Source organism: Panthera pardus, unplaced genomic scaffold, assembly GCF_024362965.1.
Source record: "Panthera pardus isolate Hobbes unplaced genomic scaffold, ASM2436296v1 HiC_scaffold_25, whole genome shotgun sequence".
Lineage (NCBI taxonomy): Eukaryota > Metazoa > Chordata > Mammalia > Carnivora > Felidae > Panthera > Panthera pardus.
This window is the reverse complement of record NW_026526821.1, coordinates 73,787,645-73,804,616: the sequence shown is the minus strand read 5'-3', so window position 1 is coordinate 73,804,616 and position 16,972 is coordinate 73,787,645. Positions and strand designations below refer to the sequence as shown.

General features: G+C 40.2%; 1 protein-coding gene and 1 long non-coding RNA gene across 11 annotated transcripts in view; one reads left to right on the top strand and one right to left on the bottom strand.

Moving 5' to 3' along the window:
- Window positions 1-11,094, bottom strand: part of LOC109253222 (uncharacterized) — a 202,978-nt gene extending 191,884 nt beyond the window's left edge. For 8 of the 9 annotated variants that reach the window (XR_008417850.1, XR_002074367.2, XR_008417849.1 and 5 more), the window contains exons 1-2: window positions 10,903-11,094; window positions 3,621-3,698 (exon numbers count right to left, since the gene is read on the bottom strand). This is a non-coding gene — a long non-coding RNA (uncharacterized LOC109253222). Of the gene's footprint in view, window positions 1-3,083; window positions 3,348-3,620; window positions 3,699-10,902 lie in introns of those variants that run through there. The other variant, XR_002074355.2, reaches the window with a different exon arrangement.
- The window catches only part of PNPT1 (polyribonucleotide nucleotidyltransferase 1), a 48,949-nt gene continuing 43,049 nt past the window's right edge, over window positions 11,073-16,972 (top strand). The window contains exon 1 of one of the 2 annotated variants that reach the window (XM_019425818.2): window positions 11,073-11,266. In XM_019425818.2, the coding sequence (XP_019281363.2) occupies window positions 11,106-11,266 (161 nt within the window). In that variant the 5' untranslated portion in view covers window positions 11,073-11,105. The remainder of the gene's footprint in view (window positions 11,267-16,972) is intronic. The other variant, XM_019425893.2, reaches the window with a different exon arrangement.

Genomic DNA, 16,972 nt, shown 5'->3' with positions numbered 1-16,972 from the left:
GAGGTTACCTCCCAGGAGGTGGTCAAGACCAGTCCTGAAGATCCTCAGAATGTGCAGGGTTTGGATAAATTAATCCAACCAATTAATCCTTTACTAGTGAGTTAATCCTTTACCACTTATAGAAATTCAGTAGAGTGGGGGCGCTTAGGAAGACCTCCCAACAGAAATGACACTGGAGTTGTATAGCAAAAGACACACATCAGTCAGAAGAAATATAGGCAAAAAATGATGATGAACAAAATCATCAAGGCATATGCCAGAATGGCTCTTTAGGGGACTGAAAATAGCTCATATGGCTGCAGTCCTCTCTTCTCACAGATATTCAAGCTTCCATGAAGTTCCTATTGCTGCCCCTCTCACACCTGTGTTTAACCTCTCTCTCTCGGACATCTTTTTAAAAACTGGAAAAATGAATTTACATCATCCTGTATTCTTCCTAATCTGTTTTGTATGATGTGCAGAACTTTCTGCCCTGTATCTCACAAATAATTTCTTTCAAAGTATTGTCTGCATCTATTTTTAAAGTCATAAACCAAGTATTTATTATTTTCTTTCTTGTAACAACCTTGCTTAGGGGCAGTGAGAATACTACACTCAGGTCACCTCCTGAGTGTGGGAGAGTGGTAGGATAGCAGAAAATATTGGAAAGGAAGAATAAGTATCTCAAAATGTAATCTCACTATATTTGTATACCTCCTTTCAAATTTCTTAAGAGAAGATAGTCTTCCATATGGTCTGAATTCCCCCATAACACATTGCTCATGAATTTATATTAGGTCAAGTCTTTATAGCCATGATCCCTTATTCTTTATAATTAAGTAAAACAGCAAATGTGAAAATAGCATAGTGCCTATACCCAACACTCAATAAATTATTGTTGAAACTGAACCCTAATACTCTAAGTACCATTTCAAAATTCAAAAAGAGCAACAATTTGAATGTACATAGAATTCAAGGTTTGACTGAAGTGTACCTTCTTAACCATCAAAGCAACCAAACTTTACAAGAGATAAAAACTCAATCTAAAATTTTCCATAAGAAAATACTGGGAGGACTAGAAGAGTTAAACTTTGAGGGGGAAAGTGAAGCAAACCAGCTATGAACAATTAAACTAAGCTATGTCTAAGGCCAAAACCAAATTAAAGGAGGCCTAATGAGAAGTAGGTTGAGGCCTAAAAGAAATCTCAAATGCCTTCCTCACCCTGATATTACCTTGCAATGAGTCCATGGGAGTTTGTGTTTAAAGAGCAAAAATGTGCAGGCATTTGCTACAGAAATTGCTGTTTTCTTACATATGGTATATTGTTCCATAAATGTTTAGTGGTAATGAGGATGATGCATATTGCCAGCAGGAAAAAGACACAGGGATTGTTTAAAGGAAGAGAAAATGCAAATACAGATGCCCAAATGAAATTTTTATGAATTTATTAATTTTTGAAAGTTTTATGAAAGACTTTTGAAAAAGACAACAAAATATTAAAACTAATATTACTGCTCAGCTTCAAACCCTCCTCTCTCATAATACTGATGCATGTGTATAACCACAAAAGAAGTTTTATTTTAAATGAAAACATTTCAAGAAAACGTAGACATTTCAAAAACCTTGAACATCATCTCTTTAAAAGAAAACAAAGCTGTGAAAAGCTAAAGGTTTGTGATTTTAATGAGGGTTAACAATGATAATGAAAAGCTACTTTGCACACAATAGTCTGTTCATTGGCGATAACTCAGGCCTGTCTGCAGAACCACCTGTTTCATATCCAAGACATGGTAAGTGCATTTTAAAACAAAACCTTAAGAGATTTCATGACATTCTAAATTTGGATCATTATCATCATCTTATACAATGAGCCAAAACTCAAATGTATGGTTTGCTTCTCTCCCGATCAACCTTTTATATACTTGTCAAAGGGAGAAGCAGAAAATTGGGTAAGGGATGGTTTTATTTTCTTCCTGAGCAAACATTAGCCAGACTATTCCAAAATCAGATCAAAGATATAATTATTCTGTTAAGAAAACACAAAATAAACTTAAGAAGCAACAGAAAATGTTAATATGGTCTGAAATTCCCACTAGCATAATCAACCAAAAACAAGTACCAGAACTCTCCTCCAAATCTTAATCCATGTTAATTACAAATGACAAATATAGTTAATATAAACCATAATGGTCTGAACTAATTTGACTGAGCATGCAATGCAGTGTTGGCAAGGTCAGCCTTTTGTGCTCAATTACTGTTCATTCAAGCTGACTTTAAAGAAACTTTTGTGGGAAGGAACAATGATCCCAATATCCTACAAACAACTAACCAACATGAAAATTTAAATAATCTAATGCAGGTTTCAGTTAGTTAGAATTCTAAAGACACACAACTCATGCAAAAGTCTATTTGTAAATTGATTCTGTTCATCACAATTCGGTAACACTCTGTCTGAGGTAATTTGTGACAATGAATTGAAGGCATCAGGAGTGTGGTCAGTACAGGAAAATCAATCTATTAGGAAAAATTACAATGACTAGTGGTGGCAGAAGAAAATAAATAACCATAATGGTGATTGGAGGTATCTTGACACAGAGGGAGACAGCTATAGACTGAGGGTCTGAATACTGAACCCTAGCTATTTTAAGGTATCAAAAAATTAGGGATGATCCCCTTACTGGGGCAGATGTCTTTCTGATTCTCTTTTATTGGGATGGAGGAAATTTTCAGTACACCAAGAAACAAGCTGAAGGGGTTTTCACTATCCCGAATTCTTGTCCAAATATGTAGTAGCAAGTATTACCATGGGTTACCAAATCTGCTCCTACCCTCTCTCTGAAGGTGGGAGTTTTCAGTTATCCAAATGACCCAGAACCTCAAAACTGCTTAGGTCACTTGGTTCCCAGTGAAGATACATAAGAGATGTCTACTATCTATACTAGCAAGGCTAGGTGCCCATTCCAAAGGAGTAAACCTTTACTGCTTTCCTCATAGCAGAAAATGTGAGCCAGTGGTTGAATCCAGTCATGGCTTTCTTTTTTTTTTTTTTTTTTTTTTTTTCTTAACGTTTATTTATTTTTGAGACAGAGAGAAACAGAGCATGAACAGGGGAGGGGCAGAGAGAGAGGGAGACACAGAATCCGAAACAGGCTCCAGGCTCTGAGCTGTCAGCACAGAGCCCAACGCGGGGCTCAAACTCATGGACCGTGAGATCATGACCTGAGCCGAAGTCGGACGCTCAACCGACCAAGCCACCAAGGCGCCCCCAGTCATGGCTTTCTTAATGAATCCATGACAATGATGAAAAGGTGTTTTCTTAAGCTTTTGCTCTATCCACTTATTTCAGTACTGAGGCCTGTGAATTAAACTGACAAAAGACAGATCAACAGGACAAAAGGCATGCAAATATTGTTGATGTTAATATTTTTACATGTATAGGGGCTTCACAGAAAAAAGGGAAAACCTAAGGATGTAGTTAGATTCAGAGGTTGTACATTTTATCAAAGGGCAATAAATTGTAGAAAAAAACTAGACAAAGTAAAGGGAGGTTTGGTGATAAATTGTGGGAAAGTGAGTAGGAAATAAATGAGGGAAACTAATGGAAGAGTTATTTTAGTAAAGTATGTTGATGCAGACTCACCTTAATGCCAGCCTTCCATTTCTAGACAATGGTCACTTTCCTCGTCCTGGTACAGGAGATGGGGTATATTTACGCCACCTTCACAAAGGGAAATTTGTGTTCAGCTTTAAGGCAGATAAAAGGAGGGCAGAGAACATCAGTCTTGACATTCATGCCAAATTTTGGATGAGGGTCCACTTTGCTACTACAAAATGGCCATACAGGGGCATTTAAGAATATAGACACCAGCGCCTGCTTCCCATTTAAGAGAATTTGGAAGGTAGAGGCTTACTGAATTCACCTGCAATGACCAGGCAAGAAATCAGTGTTTGAGAGAAGCTTCAATTCCACTTGTTTTGGGGGCAAAGATGTGTGAATATGTGGGCCAAAAGAACCCAGGGAAGCTGTTTTGATGGTATTTCACCCAAGAAGGATAAGAGCCAAGACAAGAGGATCTCAGCACTAAGAAGCTGTGCAACAGACCACCAGGAGTGGAAGCTGGGAAGGTCACAAAGGGTCACCCCAAGAGTACCCACATTAGGAAACTATGCCGTTTTGGAGGTCCCAGCAGAGGTCACCAGGCAATTCCCACATCCACCCCATATCATAGCCAGCTTTTGTACATCTGCAGTAATAGTGGACATGAAAACCAACAAGCATCAGTCAAATAAAAATTCCACTGGCTCCAGAATTTGAATTCTTTCATCCTTCTTCTATTCCCTGTTCCTGTGTCCCAATTCTTAAGAACCAGAAAAATTATGGAGGCAGAAGCAAGTTACAAAAAATAGTGAACAAATTATGCCCTTTTTTCATTTCTCCAGACTAATGGAGAAAAGAGGTCTTCAAATGCATGTGAGACCCACTTCTGCTTAGGATTCAGAAATCTGGAAACAGCATCCCATCCTTATAACAAGAGTAATAGTAACAACAGTTACAACAAAGCCGGAGAGTCTGAAAATTCACAACTCTTCTGAAACCCATCAGAGAGCTAAAAGTGACAGAAAAACCAGTGAATCTGAAATCTAAAGATAAGAGTCTCCAAAGACAAAGAGGACATGAGCTCTTGCTCACCCAACATAGTCACCAACAGACATGGGTAAAAAGAATCCAACTAGATTTTTTAACCAATCGCTAATGGCTCAGTGTGGACTAATGAGAGTAGATAGAACCCATGGAGACTGCAGACACAGGAATTCACAACCTCTCACAGGCTCTTCTTGGACTTCACCGAGCACTCACAAAAAAGACTGGGGTAAAAGCAAAACTCCTGACAAAGGTGCAGGTCTGGGGAAGGCACCCGGCAGCGCTGTGGGGAAAGCAAAAGCCCTACTGGATTCTCCTCCCCTATCTCTCCATAGGAATCAAAGCTCTATGCTCTGTGGGAATGTGACAAATACTGTTAATCTTAAGGCGCTGTGAAAACCCAGGTAGAAGAAGGAATAGAACATAATGCTTTACCCCAGGGGAAAGGGTAGAATACATGCTGGGCCCAGAATTACAGCTGGGAGAGGGGCATGAGCACTAAGAATTCATGGACACATTACCTTCCTAAGACTGAGGGTTAGTCAGAACAGCAGATAGCACTGCACACCCCTCACCTCCCACCTCCAGGGTAACAAGCTACTCCTAACAAGTAATGGTGGTCTACTGCCGGGAGATAGGCCAGGGCATGCTCCCAGAGAAGCAGTGCAAAGGGAAACAGGGAACAGAGGGCACACTCAGATGAGTTCTAAAGAGAACTTAATGAAGAGACTATTTCTGGTGGGCAAGGCAGATTGTGGAACTAATGATGAGGAATGCTGAAGGCACTGAGTGATGACCAATGATGGGAAACTGTGAAGACTTAAAGTGGCAAGGAGAAAAAATAGCAATTGGAGTGATAGCTAGAGCCCAGCAAGCAGGTAGCAGGCAGCTGCAGTCAATGCCACATCATAAGTAATTATGTTCTATACTTTTAGTTTCTCCCTCATCCTACCCTTTCATCGGCTGCTGGTGTCTCTCATTGGCTGACCAAACCAAAAAAGAGCCAGGGAGTTGGCGTGCTGCTATCCATGCATCAGACCTATGGGGGCACAGAGAAGAGCCGACGGTATGGATGGAGTGGGTGCAAATGGAAAATACCCAGTATAATCATCCTAGCTTGACTACTGCATCACCACGGGATCCACCTCCATAACCTTGGCAGCCTCTCCCTCCTCAGGGTGCAAACCTGAACCTTCCTTCTTCTCTCTACCATCTTTCTAAGTGATATTATGCATTTCCATGGCTTGTGATATCACTGGTATGCTGATTACTTTTTTTGAATTTTTTTTTAATGTTTCCTTATTTTTGAGAGAGAGAGAGAGCATGAGTGGGGGAGGAGGAGAGAGAAAGAGGGAGACACAGAATCCAAAGCAGGCTCCAGGCTCTGAGCTGTCAGCACAGAGCCTGAGGCGGGGCTCGAACCCCATGAACTGTGAGATCATGACATGAGCTGAAGTCAGATACTTAAAGGACTGAGCCACCCAGGCACCCAATTACCATTCCTTTCCTTGAGTTCTACACTCAGATCCAACTGCCTTGACAGCTACTTCTGGGTGTCTCCTACACTGCATTTCTGACTCATCTGATCCTGTTAATTATCTTAATTCACCCCTGCCAGTATCCAATTCATCAACAAGCTAAAATATATTCCAGATCTGCCCATCCTTTCTCTTTGTCACCCTCGTCACCATATTACTTCTGATTTCTACACCTATTTCTTATCTTCCTCCAATCAATTCTAGACTCAGCAGTCAGAGGGACCATCTTAAAATGTAGACTAGGTCATGACATTTCTCTGTTTAAACTTTACAGTGTAGTCTTCCCCTACCTCATCTTTGCCACACCCCTACTTACTACTCTCTAGCCACACTGGCTTTTCCAAGTCCTCATAAAAGCCAAACTCTGCAGACTCAGGGACAACCGTCCCCCTTCCCAGTCACTGCTCCAACCTGGCCCCATGTTTCAGAACTTGTCTCCTTTTCATCCCTCAGGGTGGCTTTAATGTCTCTGCAGAATGGCTTTTCCTGGCCACCTTATTTGAAGTAAGTTCTTCCATCTCATTGTTCCCTATCTTCTCACCTAGTTTATTTTCTTCTTACCATCACCCTCTGCTTTTTCTTTTTATTTGTTTGGTTGTGTTTTTGTCAGTCTCTCATACTAAACTTCAAGCTAATAATGCAGGAATTATTATGCCCTGTGATTGTCTTACACGCCTGTATGCCCTGAGCCTAGCATACTGCCTGGCATAAAGTAGGTATGCCAAAGACTATGCTAAGTTCCATAAAAATAAGATTGCACTTAAATCTGCCTAACAACCCTAAGAGGTAGATATTTTTACTTTACAAGTGAGGAAACTGAGGCATAGAAAGGGTAAGCAACTTAACAAGAGTCACATGGTTAGGAAGTAACAGGTGAAATTCAAACCTAGAGAATCTGATGCCAAGGCCAGCACTTTTAACCACTGTGCAATACCTACTCCCACATTCATTTCCATGGATGAAATAATGACTACACATATTAATTAATAAAGTGGAAGGGCGGTCATAGATTGTACCCACAAGTCAGTATGCAGAAGTCAGAGAGGCTAATATTGAAGACCTCCAGTATTAAGACCTGAAGATTGAGTGTGCCAGACTGACAGGAGAGAAAATGTACCAAGCACAGAGACTCATACATGCAAAGACACAGAGGCAGAAGAGAGGGTTGTATGTTAGGAGGGGAACAAGTAGTTGTTTCCTTGGATTATAAAATGAGAAGAGAAGAAAATAGGTAGAAAGTCAAAACTGATGAGTCTAAAAGGCAAAGTTTGTAGTCAACACAAAGCAGTTTAGATTTTTATCCTGTAGAATAAAGATTAGGAAGTGATTAAAGAAAATTAATCAGAATGGAGATACAATTAGGCTGTGATTTAGAAAACTCCCTCTGGCAGTGACATAGAGCAGTCTTCTTAAAGTTGAGCAGCCTACACTTCTTTAAGAGAAAAAAGTATCAGCGGACTTGGTGTCCACTGATACTTTTTGTACAAATACATAAGAAGACACAAACTCCTTAGTCTGGTACCTCTTATACAGTCATCAAACTGAAACAATTGTATATACTTCATAAGCCAAACTACAAATCAAATTAAATTTTAATTAACAGTAATTTAATGCAATGATGTTTTACTTAAACGAAATTGCCATTCAGAGCAGGCAGTGGTATTAACTATTTGGATGCACATTCATTGGAGTTTGAAAAAAAGAGAAAAGGAGATCTGAAAAATATTGCTGGTAGATTTAAATTAGATCATCTTTAATGTTCTTCAGGAGTTATAGGTAAAGAACTTCCTCTTAAATTATATTTTGGCTGTTGAACTATACTTGGCAGAACTATATTTCTAGAATGTGACATCTCAGATTGAACCTCAGTGAATCATAGCTTCTTTAAATACAAATGATGCTGGCAGGCCAGGTCCAGGGACCCAGAGGGGGTCCCCCAGGACCAGCCAAAATGGTCCTTGGCTTCACATAGGATGGAAATCAAACATGAGCCAGCAGGAAGTGAGAGCAAAGTTAATTGAAGATATAGAGAGAGCAGATACAGATGGAGTGTCTGGGAGACTCAGAAAGGAAAGGAGTATGAGTCTTGTCTTTGTTTGAGGTCTGGGGGTTTTTTACTGAGGATTGTGGCCTGGTATACCTGTCCTCTCAGGCATCCAGGGACTGGTTAGAATAAAGACAGGGCCCAGGTGTCATTCCTTGGAGCCAGCAGGTCTTGGCGTTGAGAAGCCTAGCTCCTGGTTGTCTGGAATATGCATATGATAGCTTTGTCCCATCATTCTCATCTGGTCCTTCCATAGATGTTCTATATTCTAAAGAAATCCTTAACTCCTTGTCCCTTACAAGGGGGACACACACTATTTACATTCTGAGGCACATGTAAAGTGGTGGTGCAGGTCGTAGCATGAACAGGAGCAGGAAAAGGAGCAAAAGCCACATTTTTAAGGAATTCTTCAGGTTCCCTATCTCACAACCACAACAATTTAAACTTTTTATATTTTTGCTTTTGTGTTAATCTTTTTTTTTTTAACGTTTATTGTTTTGAGAGAGCAAGAGAGACAGAGAATGAGTGGGGGAGGGGCAGAAAGCAAGAGAGAGACACAGAATTCAAAGCAGGCTCCAGGCTCTGAGCTGTCAGCACAGAGCCTGACACAGGGCTGGAACCCACAGACCATGAGATCATGGCCGGAGCAGAAGTCGAACGCTTAACCGACTGAGCCATCCAGGCACCCTGTTTCTGTGTTAATCTTAAGATACATAATGTAGTGGCCACTGTTAGGCAAACAGGCTTGAGCAATAGAATGTAGGAAGGGCCCACAGCGACACTCTGGCTGAATACAGACAGGACCATCAGGCGACTCACCTCAAAATACCCATAGACCCTAACTAACCAGTGGACAGCAGTTACCAAAATAGAAAAAAATTCCCAACGTCGCCATACCTCCTCACTTTCTCCCTTTAAATACAGCCCCCACTGCCTCATTGCAGACAGCCTCTCCTCTGCCGTCTTGCCCACTGCTCCCTTGTAGTATATTCAGTAAACTATCTCCTTTGTTCTGCCTTGGGTGAAACTTTTCACCCAATTGTCACCCCACATTTGGGGGCCTTCATCTGATCAAGAGAGACACCACACTCAATATAAACATAGTCTGGGTCATCTTTATGACTACTTTATAACAAATTTCGATACCCACCTTTACCTTTAAATTTATGATCCAATTACTACCATATCAGTTATTTTGGGTGGGTGTGAAGAAACAGGTGGACTTAATGTGTGAATATTGCTTTCCAGTATTTCCAGATGGATGAAAGTTTAATAGATCCATGGGGCTCTACAGGAAAGACGGTTGTTCAGTATTTCAGAGGAAACTAGAGGGAAAATTAAGAAAAGGATGGATCAAAGCTGAATCTGCCATTTACTGAGTGCTGACAATGTGCCAGGTACTGTGATTAACATTTTACATTCTCTATCACATTTAACCTTTACAAAAACCCCAGAAGATACATATTAGTAACCATTTCTATAAATGAGGAATCTGAGGCTTAGAAAGGTAGAGTCAGACAACTAGTAAATGGCAGAGCTTAGATTGGGACCACTCAAGACTAACTTCAAGTTTATGCTCTAAATTAGTAGGCAACACCACCTAAATGAAAGATTTTATAGTACTTAAGTGCTTTACCAAAAGGTGATTTGGTATTCTTATTTTATAAATCCAAAGTCATGTTGTATTGTGGCAAATAGATTATGACAGATTTGTCATTAGGACAGGTTTCAATAGATTGGTCTTGAAAACATTGTGGCAACACAAAGTAAAGTCATATGTAGAGCAAGAGGCAAAAAACTTATTTAACACTAAATACCCCTAAGCAGTGTTAGTAGTAATCCCTTCCAAAATCAGTGATAACAGCTCCTGGAAACTAAGGTGTCAGGGAGCTGCTTTGCCACTAAATCATTTGTTTGAAGTTCAACATTTTTATTTCTTAAAACCATGTTCCACTGTGTGTTGGATTTTTTTGTTTGGATTTCTTTGGAGGAAGGAAGTTACGACCTTAAAAGAGAAATATGACCCTCATAATAATAATAAAAAAAAATCACTGGTTTATTCAAGGAACCATTATGAAAATTTTCTAACAGACAAGATTAAGAGGAGTGGGAGAGATTTATCTACTCCCTAAAAATTTACCAAATTCGAATTCCAAAAATTCTTTTTCTTCATTTTCCGAAACATTTCCTTTAAATACTAGCTGGCATTTTGCATTTAATAAAAGTTGGTTTAAAAAAGATTAACATTTGATCAAAAGGGGCAGAGAAATGAATTGCTAAATATTAACAATGGAAATGAAGATGAATCACAAATGATGTTAAAGATATCTAAAATGATACAGGTCAATAAGAAGTGAAATTAACTTACTAGAAATAAATTAACATAAACCTTTGCAGTAATATTTGCGTGAAATTTATAAAGTAAAAACCAGGGCAGAGAAGCGGCGAGACCTCTTTCCATGGACCACAACACAAATTCTGTAATTGCCAGTTCACAGAAGCCAAATAATAATGAGTTGTCTGGTGGCTTCTCTTATTACTATACTTTACTTATTAAACATATACATTATTCTAGAACTTTTTAAAACTACGATAGCGCCCGAGCGCGCGCGCGCACACACACACACACACACACACACACACACACACACACACACACACGGCATTACGTTTCCAATTGTCTTTCACTGGTAGATACCTCAATAGGAAAAACAGGTTGTCACAACTGCGTTCAGCTATGTTTGACCCTCTCTAGTCTTCGTAGGAAGCGGCCAAGTAATCCGCAACCCCGCGTTCCCCGCCCCCAGGCACTACGGAAACAAAACTGCATAAGGCTCCGCCCCACCGTCTGCAGAGTGAGCCAATCAGGGTGAAGCCCGGGGTGATCGCGTGCCGGGTGTCATGGCGGCCTACAGGCGTTGCTGCTCGTGCCTGCGGCTTCGGCCGCTCGGCGATGGTCCCCTCCGCCTGCCTGGGCGGGACCGGGCGCTCACCCAGTTGCAGGTGCGAGCACTGTGGGGTGGCGCGGGGTTCCGAGCCGTGGCCGTGGACTTAGGCAGCAGGTGAGTAACGGTGTACGTTCTCTGTCCTTTCGCAAGGCATCCTGTCTAGCTATCGCATGTATATTCATCTCCCAGGCTAGAAATCCGGCAACACAAGTCTCGTTTACCCCTCTGTACCCCAAACGTAAAATGCTGGATTTCCCTTTCCGGGTTTGGAGTCTGTCTGCTGGCACCCTCCCCTTTGCCGCGCTGTCTCAGCCTCATGTCCTTTGCCTCTCGGTCCTCCCTTTTACCCTGTTCCGGTTTCCTTTCTCCAGCTGAGTCTGTGTACTTGGCTTTCATCTCCTTTATTTGCTTGGATTCCTGGACTCCTAAGTGGGTAACATTCCACCTCGGGATAATGAGTTGATAATGGATGCCTACGTCATCCAATCCAGTTTATTGTTTAAATGCGTGGCCAGTATGACCCTGGATAGGAAGGGAAGGAAAACGTCAGTTTATTGAACGCTAGTTTTGTGATACACTCTTTTTAAACCTGTGGTAAACGTGCTGTTACCCCCATTTCATAGTTAAAACAGAGGCTCAGAAAGGGTTAGTAACTCTCTCTGAGTCAACAAAGCCAGTACTTTGATACTAGGTGGATTTTATGTTTCTCTCCAAGCCCATGTTTCTACTAGGGGTCCGTTTGTCACAATTCACGTCTAAAATAACAAAATGGATCCTTTTTGGAATAAATTAAATTGCTACTTACTTTATATATTTATCTTTTTTACATATACTTTAAAATTCTTTGACCCTCATTCGTGCAAAAAGTTGAAAAATCTGTTTTGGATTACAGGTCTTGTTTCCTAACTTACCGAATCCTGAACAAGTTAAGTTTTTTGTGGCAAAATGAGAAGACTGGTCTAGGTCAAGGGTCAAACTTTTTCTGTAAGGGGCCAGATGGTAAATACTTTAGGCTTTGAGGACTGCATACTGTCACATATTCCTGTTTACAAACCCTTTAAAAATGTAAAAAAAAAAAAAAAAAAAAAAAAAAATTAGCTGAAAGGCTGTACAGAAACAGGCTGTATAGTTTGTTGATCCCTAAACTAGATGATCTCTAAGCACCCTTTCCACTTCTGACATTCTTTGATTCTGATTTTTTGAGGGAGAGGATATCTCTTCCATTATTCAAGGACTTAACATTCTTTGAAGAAATGCCTTAGCGGGGGCACCTGAGTGGGCTCAGTTGTTTGAACATTAGACTCTTGATTACCGCCGCGCAGGTCATGATCTCAGGGTTATGGGATTGAGCCCTGCGCTGGGTGTGGAGCTTCCCTGAGATTCTCTCACCGTCTCTCTCTCTCTCTCTCTCTCTCTCTCTCTCTCTCTCTCTCTCTCTCTCTCTGCCTCTCTGCCCATCTTCCCCACTTGCATGCACGTGCTCTCTCTTTTTCTCAAATAAATAAAAAGAAATGCCTCAAAGCATTTCATTCAACAGACAGCTACTGTGTGCTATACAGACTCCTTTAACGGACACAAAAGCAACAGTATTAGTCCCTGCCTTTCAAATTTTCCATAAACAATCTACTTTAAATATTTCATTTATTAGTCAGCCTGAAAGTTCTTTTAAACTGTGTCATGTGTTGTAACAACTAGATTCATAAATAACATACCCGCTGGGTAAATTAGTTCCTTCATCTTTGTCTTGTTTTTTGTTTTTTTGCAGCATTTATTAAATTTGACTATGTACCATTCACTTTATATTTGTTATCTTGTGTATTATTTACAATACACTATAGATTATATACTGTTTTGGTGTTTTTCAAATGCTGTACTTAATACTCAGAGTAACCTTTGAGGCAACTGTTTAATTTTCATTTCAACATTTTTTTTCTTTTTTTAATGTTTACTTTGAGACAGAAAGTGCATGCACATGAGTTGGGGAGGGGGAGAGAGAAAATCCCAAGCAGGATCTGCACTGTCTGTGCAGAGTCCAACGCAGGGCTTGAGCTCAGGAACCATGAGATCATGACCTAAGCCGAAATCAAGAGTTGGATACCTACCTGAGTGAGCTACCCAGGTGCCCCACATTCCAACAAGCTTTTATTGAGAATCTACTGTGTACAGGGCACTGTAGATACAGAATCTGATGAGGGAGTAAGATAAACACAGGTTTGGTGCTGGGAAAATCACTGTGGTCGAGGTATGGATGGGGTGCCAAAGGAGAGCAAAGGCATATTCCATTCTAAAGCTTTCCATTGAAGGTGAATCTTGAGGGGTGAGGAGGAGGAGGAATTAGCAAGGAGAAAGAGGTAAGTGCAATTACAGGGAAGTGAGAGAGTGTATTTGAGTAACTACAAATAACTCAATGTGGACGAAGCAAAAGGTAAAATGTGAGTTTAGCATCAAAGGTCAAATGACAATAGGCAGAGTCCAAATCATAAAGATGTTTGTTTTTTTAGTTTTGTATTACTCAATTTTTCTCTGTGGAAGTTGGAGCAAGGTGGTTACATTCCACATCATTCTGCAGATGTTTCTAAAAAATTTTTTTTAATGTTTATTTTTGAGAGACAGAGAGAGCATGAGCAGGGGAGGGGCAAAGAGGAAGGGAGACACAGAAACCGATGGAGGTTCCAGGCTCTGAGTGTTCAGCGCAGAGCTCGACAAGGGGCTCGAACCCACGAACTATGAGATCATGACCTGAGCTGAAGCTGGACGCTTAGCCAACTAAGCCACCCAGGCACCCCTAAAAATGTTCTTTAAGCATCTCTCTCCCTGAAGTTCTATTCCCTGTAGCAGCTGGCTCTGCTCTTCCCTTTCTCTTCCTCAGCTACCTTTTCCCACTCTTCTCCCCACCAACAGAATCTCCTTGCTCATCCTAATCCTTTTTATTTATTTTTTTCAAGTGTTTTTTTTAATTAGGTAAACATTCACATGAATCAGCATTTTAAGAAGTTCAAAATCTCCTTCCCATATGGTTCCATAGCTGCCTAATTCCAGTTCCCAAAGGCCACTTGTGTTACCAATCTTGTATGCATCTGGAGATATTTTACACATAAAATACTGGAGAGTAAGTTGTTAAAAGGTAAAACCAACTATGAAGTATAAAAGTAATAACCAGTTTGCACTAAAAACAGAACCAAAACTGCATGAATAGGAAAAAAATTACAAGGTCAGGTAACATCAGCTGAGATCATGAGATATAATGAAAAGTAACCGGCTGGTTCTTTGTGTAATATAAATTGCACACACGTAGAAGAAAAAGAGTTCAAATTAGGGAAATCATCAAGGCAGGACTATAGGACTGTCTGGTGTGTGGGCTAGGACCGCTAATGGAGACACTGGGTAGACTCAAGAGAGGGAACAAAGACGGCAGGAAGATGGGATGTTTGAATAAATACATAAATCCAAGCATGCGTGTCTAAGATCTAGGGACACTGCAGACCTGTTTTTCTCACTCAGCTCCCATTGTAAACAGGTTAGCTTCGGAAGCTTAACAGTGTTGCCTTCTCTCTGCTTCTCTGCCTGCTGATAGAACTGGGAAAGGCTGGTTCTTAGGAGAGGAGTGGGTCCTCTACTCCTTGCCTCAAGCTTTCTTTTTATGTGTGCTCTCTTTGGTACACTGCTAGTCCCTACACAGGTGGGGCTATGTGACTGGTTTTCACCAGCAAAACCTAATATGAAGTGATAACAGGTTATCCACAGACTGAAGTATTTATTTTATTCCAGTGATGCTTACCATTATTCAGAGAGAACCCATGTTTTAACATTTGTTCTCTACTGCCTTCTCTTCGTCCCCTATACAAATTATATCCCCTTTAAGAATAAAGACTTAACCAATCGCTGAAGATACTCAAAAGAATATGCCACTGTGGGCAATCTCAAAAACTGTGGGGCAAGAGCCCTATGAATGGAATAGAACTGTAGCTTTCACAGCTCTTCTGTCTTGGGCCCACTTCAATTTATTTAGAGATACTCCCTTTCACAGGGATCACTCAGATACTCAGAATTTGCATTATTGGATGGAATGCCAATTCCTGATAAATCTTGAGAAACAGTGGTAACGTATTCTTATTCCAGATTAAACAAAATTTCAAGACCCTAAATTTACATTTTACACATAAAACCTTAATACTGATTTCAGCTATAGGTTGGTGGGGCTCTGCTTAAGGCTACAGTGTTACTGGCTCTAATCATCTCATTCCCTACACCTTCTATTCCAGCTTCATTCTTATCTCTGCATCTTATTATTCCATCTCTCAAGGTAAACCCATTTTATTATAGGCTGTCATTGCAACATCTGTGTTGAATGTCTCAAATATTTCTTGTGATTAAAAAAAAAATCCTCATAGTTTTTCAAGACTGATAACACAAGTGTACATGTTTTTTTTGACTTTCAAATTTAACAAAATGAGACTATCTGAATAGGTAAATGTGCTTTTCATGAACTCAGACTTCTGACAGAAGTGTTTAATGAGTAGAAATATTCAGTGATCTCTTTATCCCGTTTATATATAAAGTACAGAGGCAGGGCATTGTGTGTGTGTGTGTGTGTGTGTGTGTGTGTGTGTGTGTGTGTGTGTGTGTTCAGCACTGGGACTTGATAGAAAGTTTTGGAAGCTGCTTTCATGGGACAGAACATTTTCCTCCGTATCTTCAGGAGTCACTGAGTTGGTTAGGCTTCACAATACTCTGATGAATTTTAGTTTCTTTGACAAGTTTTGCTGATCTGTTTCAAGCCTTCATTAACCTCTTTTTGTACTCACCAGAAGCTGGGAAATAATGCTAATAATACTGACTGTTTATTATATATAGAGACAGCTTTATTAGGATATAATTTACATGCCATACAATTTACCCATTTAGAATGTACAATTCGGTGGTGTTTAGTGTATTCACAGTTTTGCAGCCATCACCACAATTTTAGAACATTTTCATCGCCCCCAAAAGAAACCTCAGACCCATTAGCAGTAACTTTCCATTTCTCCTCAAACTCCATAGCCCTAGGCAACCACTAATCTACAGACTTTCTGTCTCTATGGGTTTGCCTATTCTGAGCATTTCATATAAATAGAATATGATGAGTGGTCTTTTGTGACTGCCTTCTTTCACTTACTATGTTTCCAAGGCATATCCATGTTGTAACATGTATCAGTACTTCATTTTTTTAATGGCTGAATAATATTCCATTGTATGTATTAGACCACATTTTGTTCATTCATTGACATATTTTGATTGTTTCCTTTTTGAGGCCATTATGAAAAATGCTGTGGCTATGAACGTTCATATGCAAATTTTTGAATGGACATACAGGTTTTCATTTCTTTTTATTATTTTTTTGTTCTTTATGTTTTTTTTTTTTAATGTTCTTTATTTTTTTGAGAGACAGAGCACGAGTGGGGAGGGGCAGAGAGACAGACAGACAGACAGAATCTGAAGCAGGCTCCAGACTCTGAGCTGTAAGTACAAAGCCCAATGTGGAGCTCAAACTCACAAACAATGAAACTGTAACCTGAGCTGAAGTTAGATGCTCAACTGACTGAGCCACCCAGGTGCTCCTCATTTCTTTTTTTTTTTTTTAAGTTTATTTATTTATTTTGAGAGCAAGAAAGCATGTGCACAAGTGGGAGAGGAGAAGAGATGGGGGGACAGAGGATCTGAAGCAGGCCTCACACTGACAGCAGATAGCATGATGTGGGGCTCAAACTCACAAACCGTGAGACCATGACCTGAGCTGAAGTCAGATGCTTAGAGGACTGAGCCACCTAGGCACCACCCAAG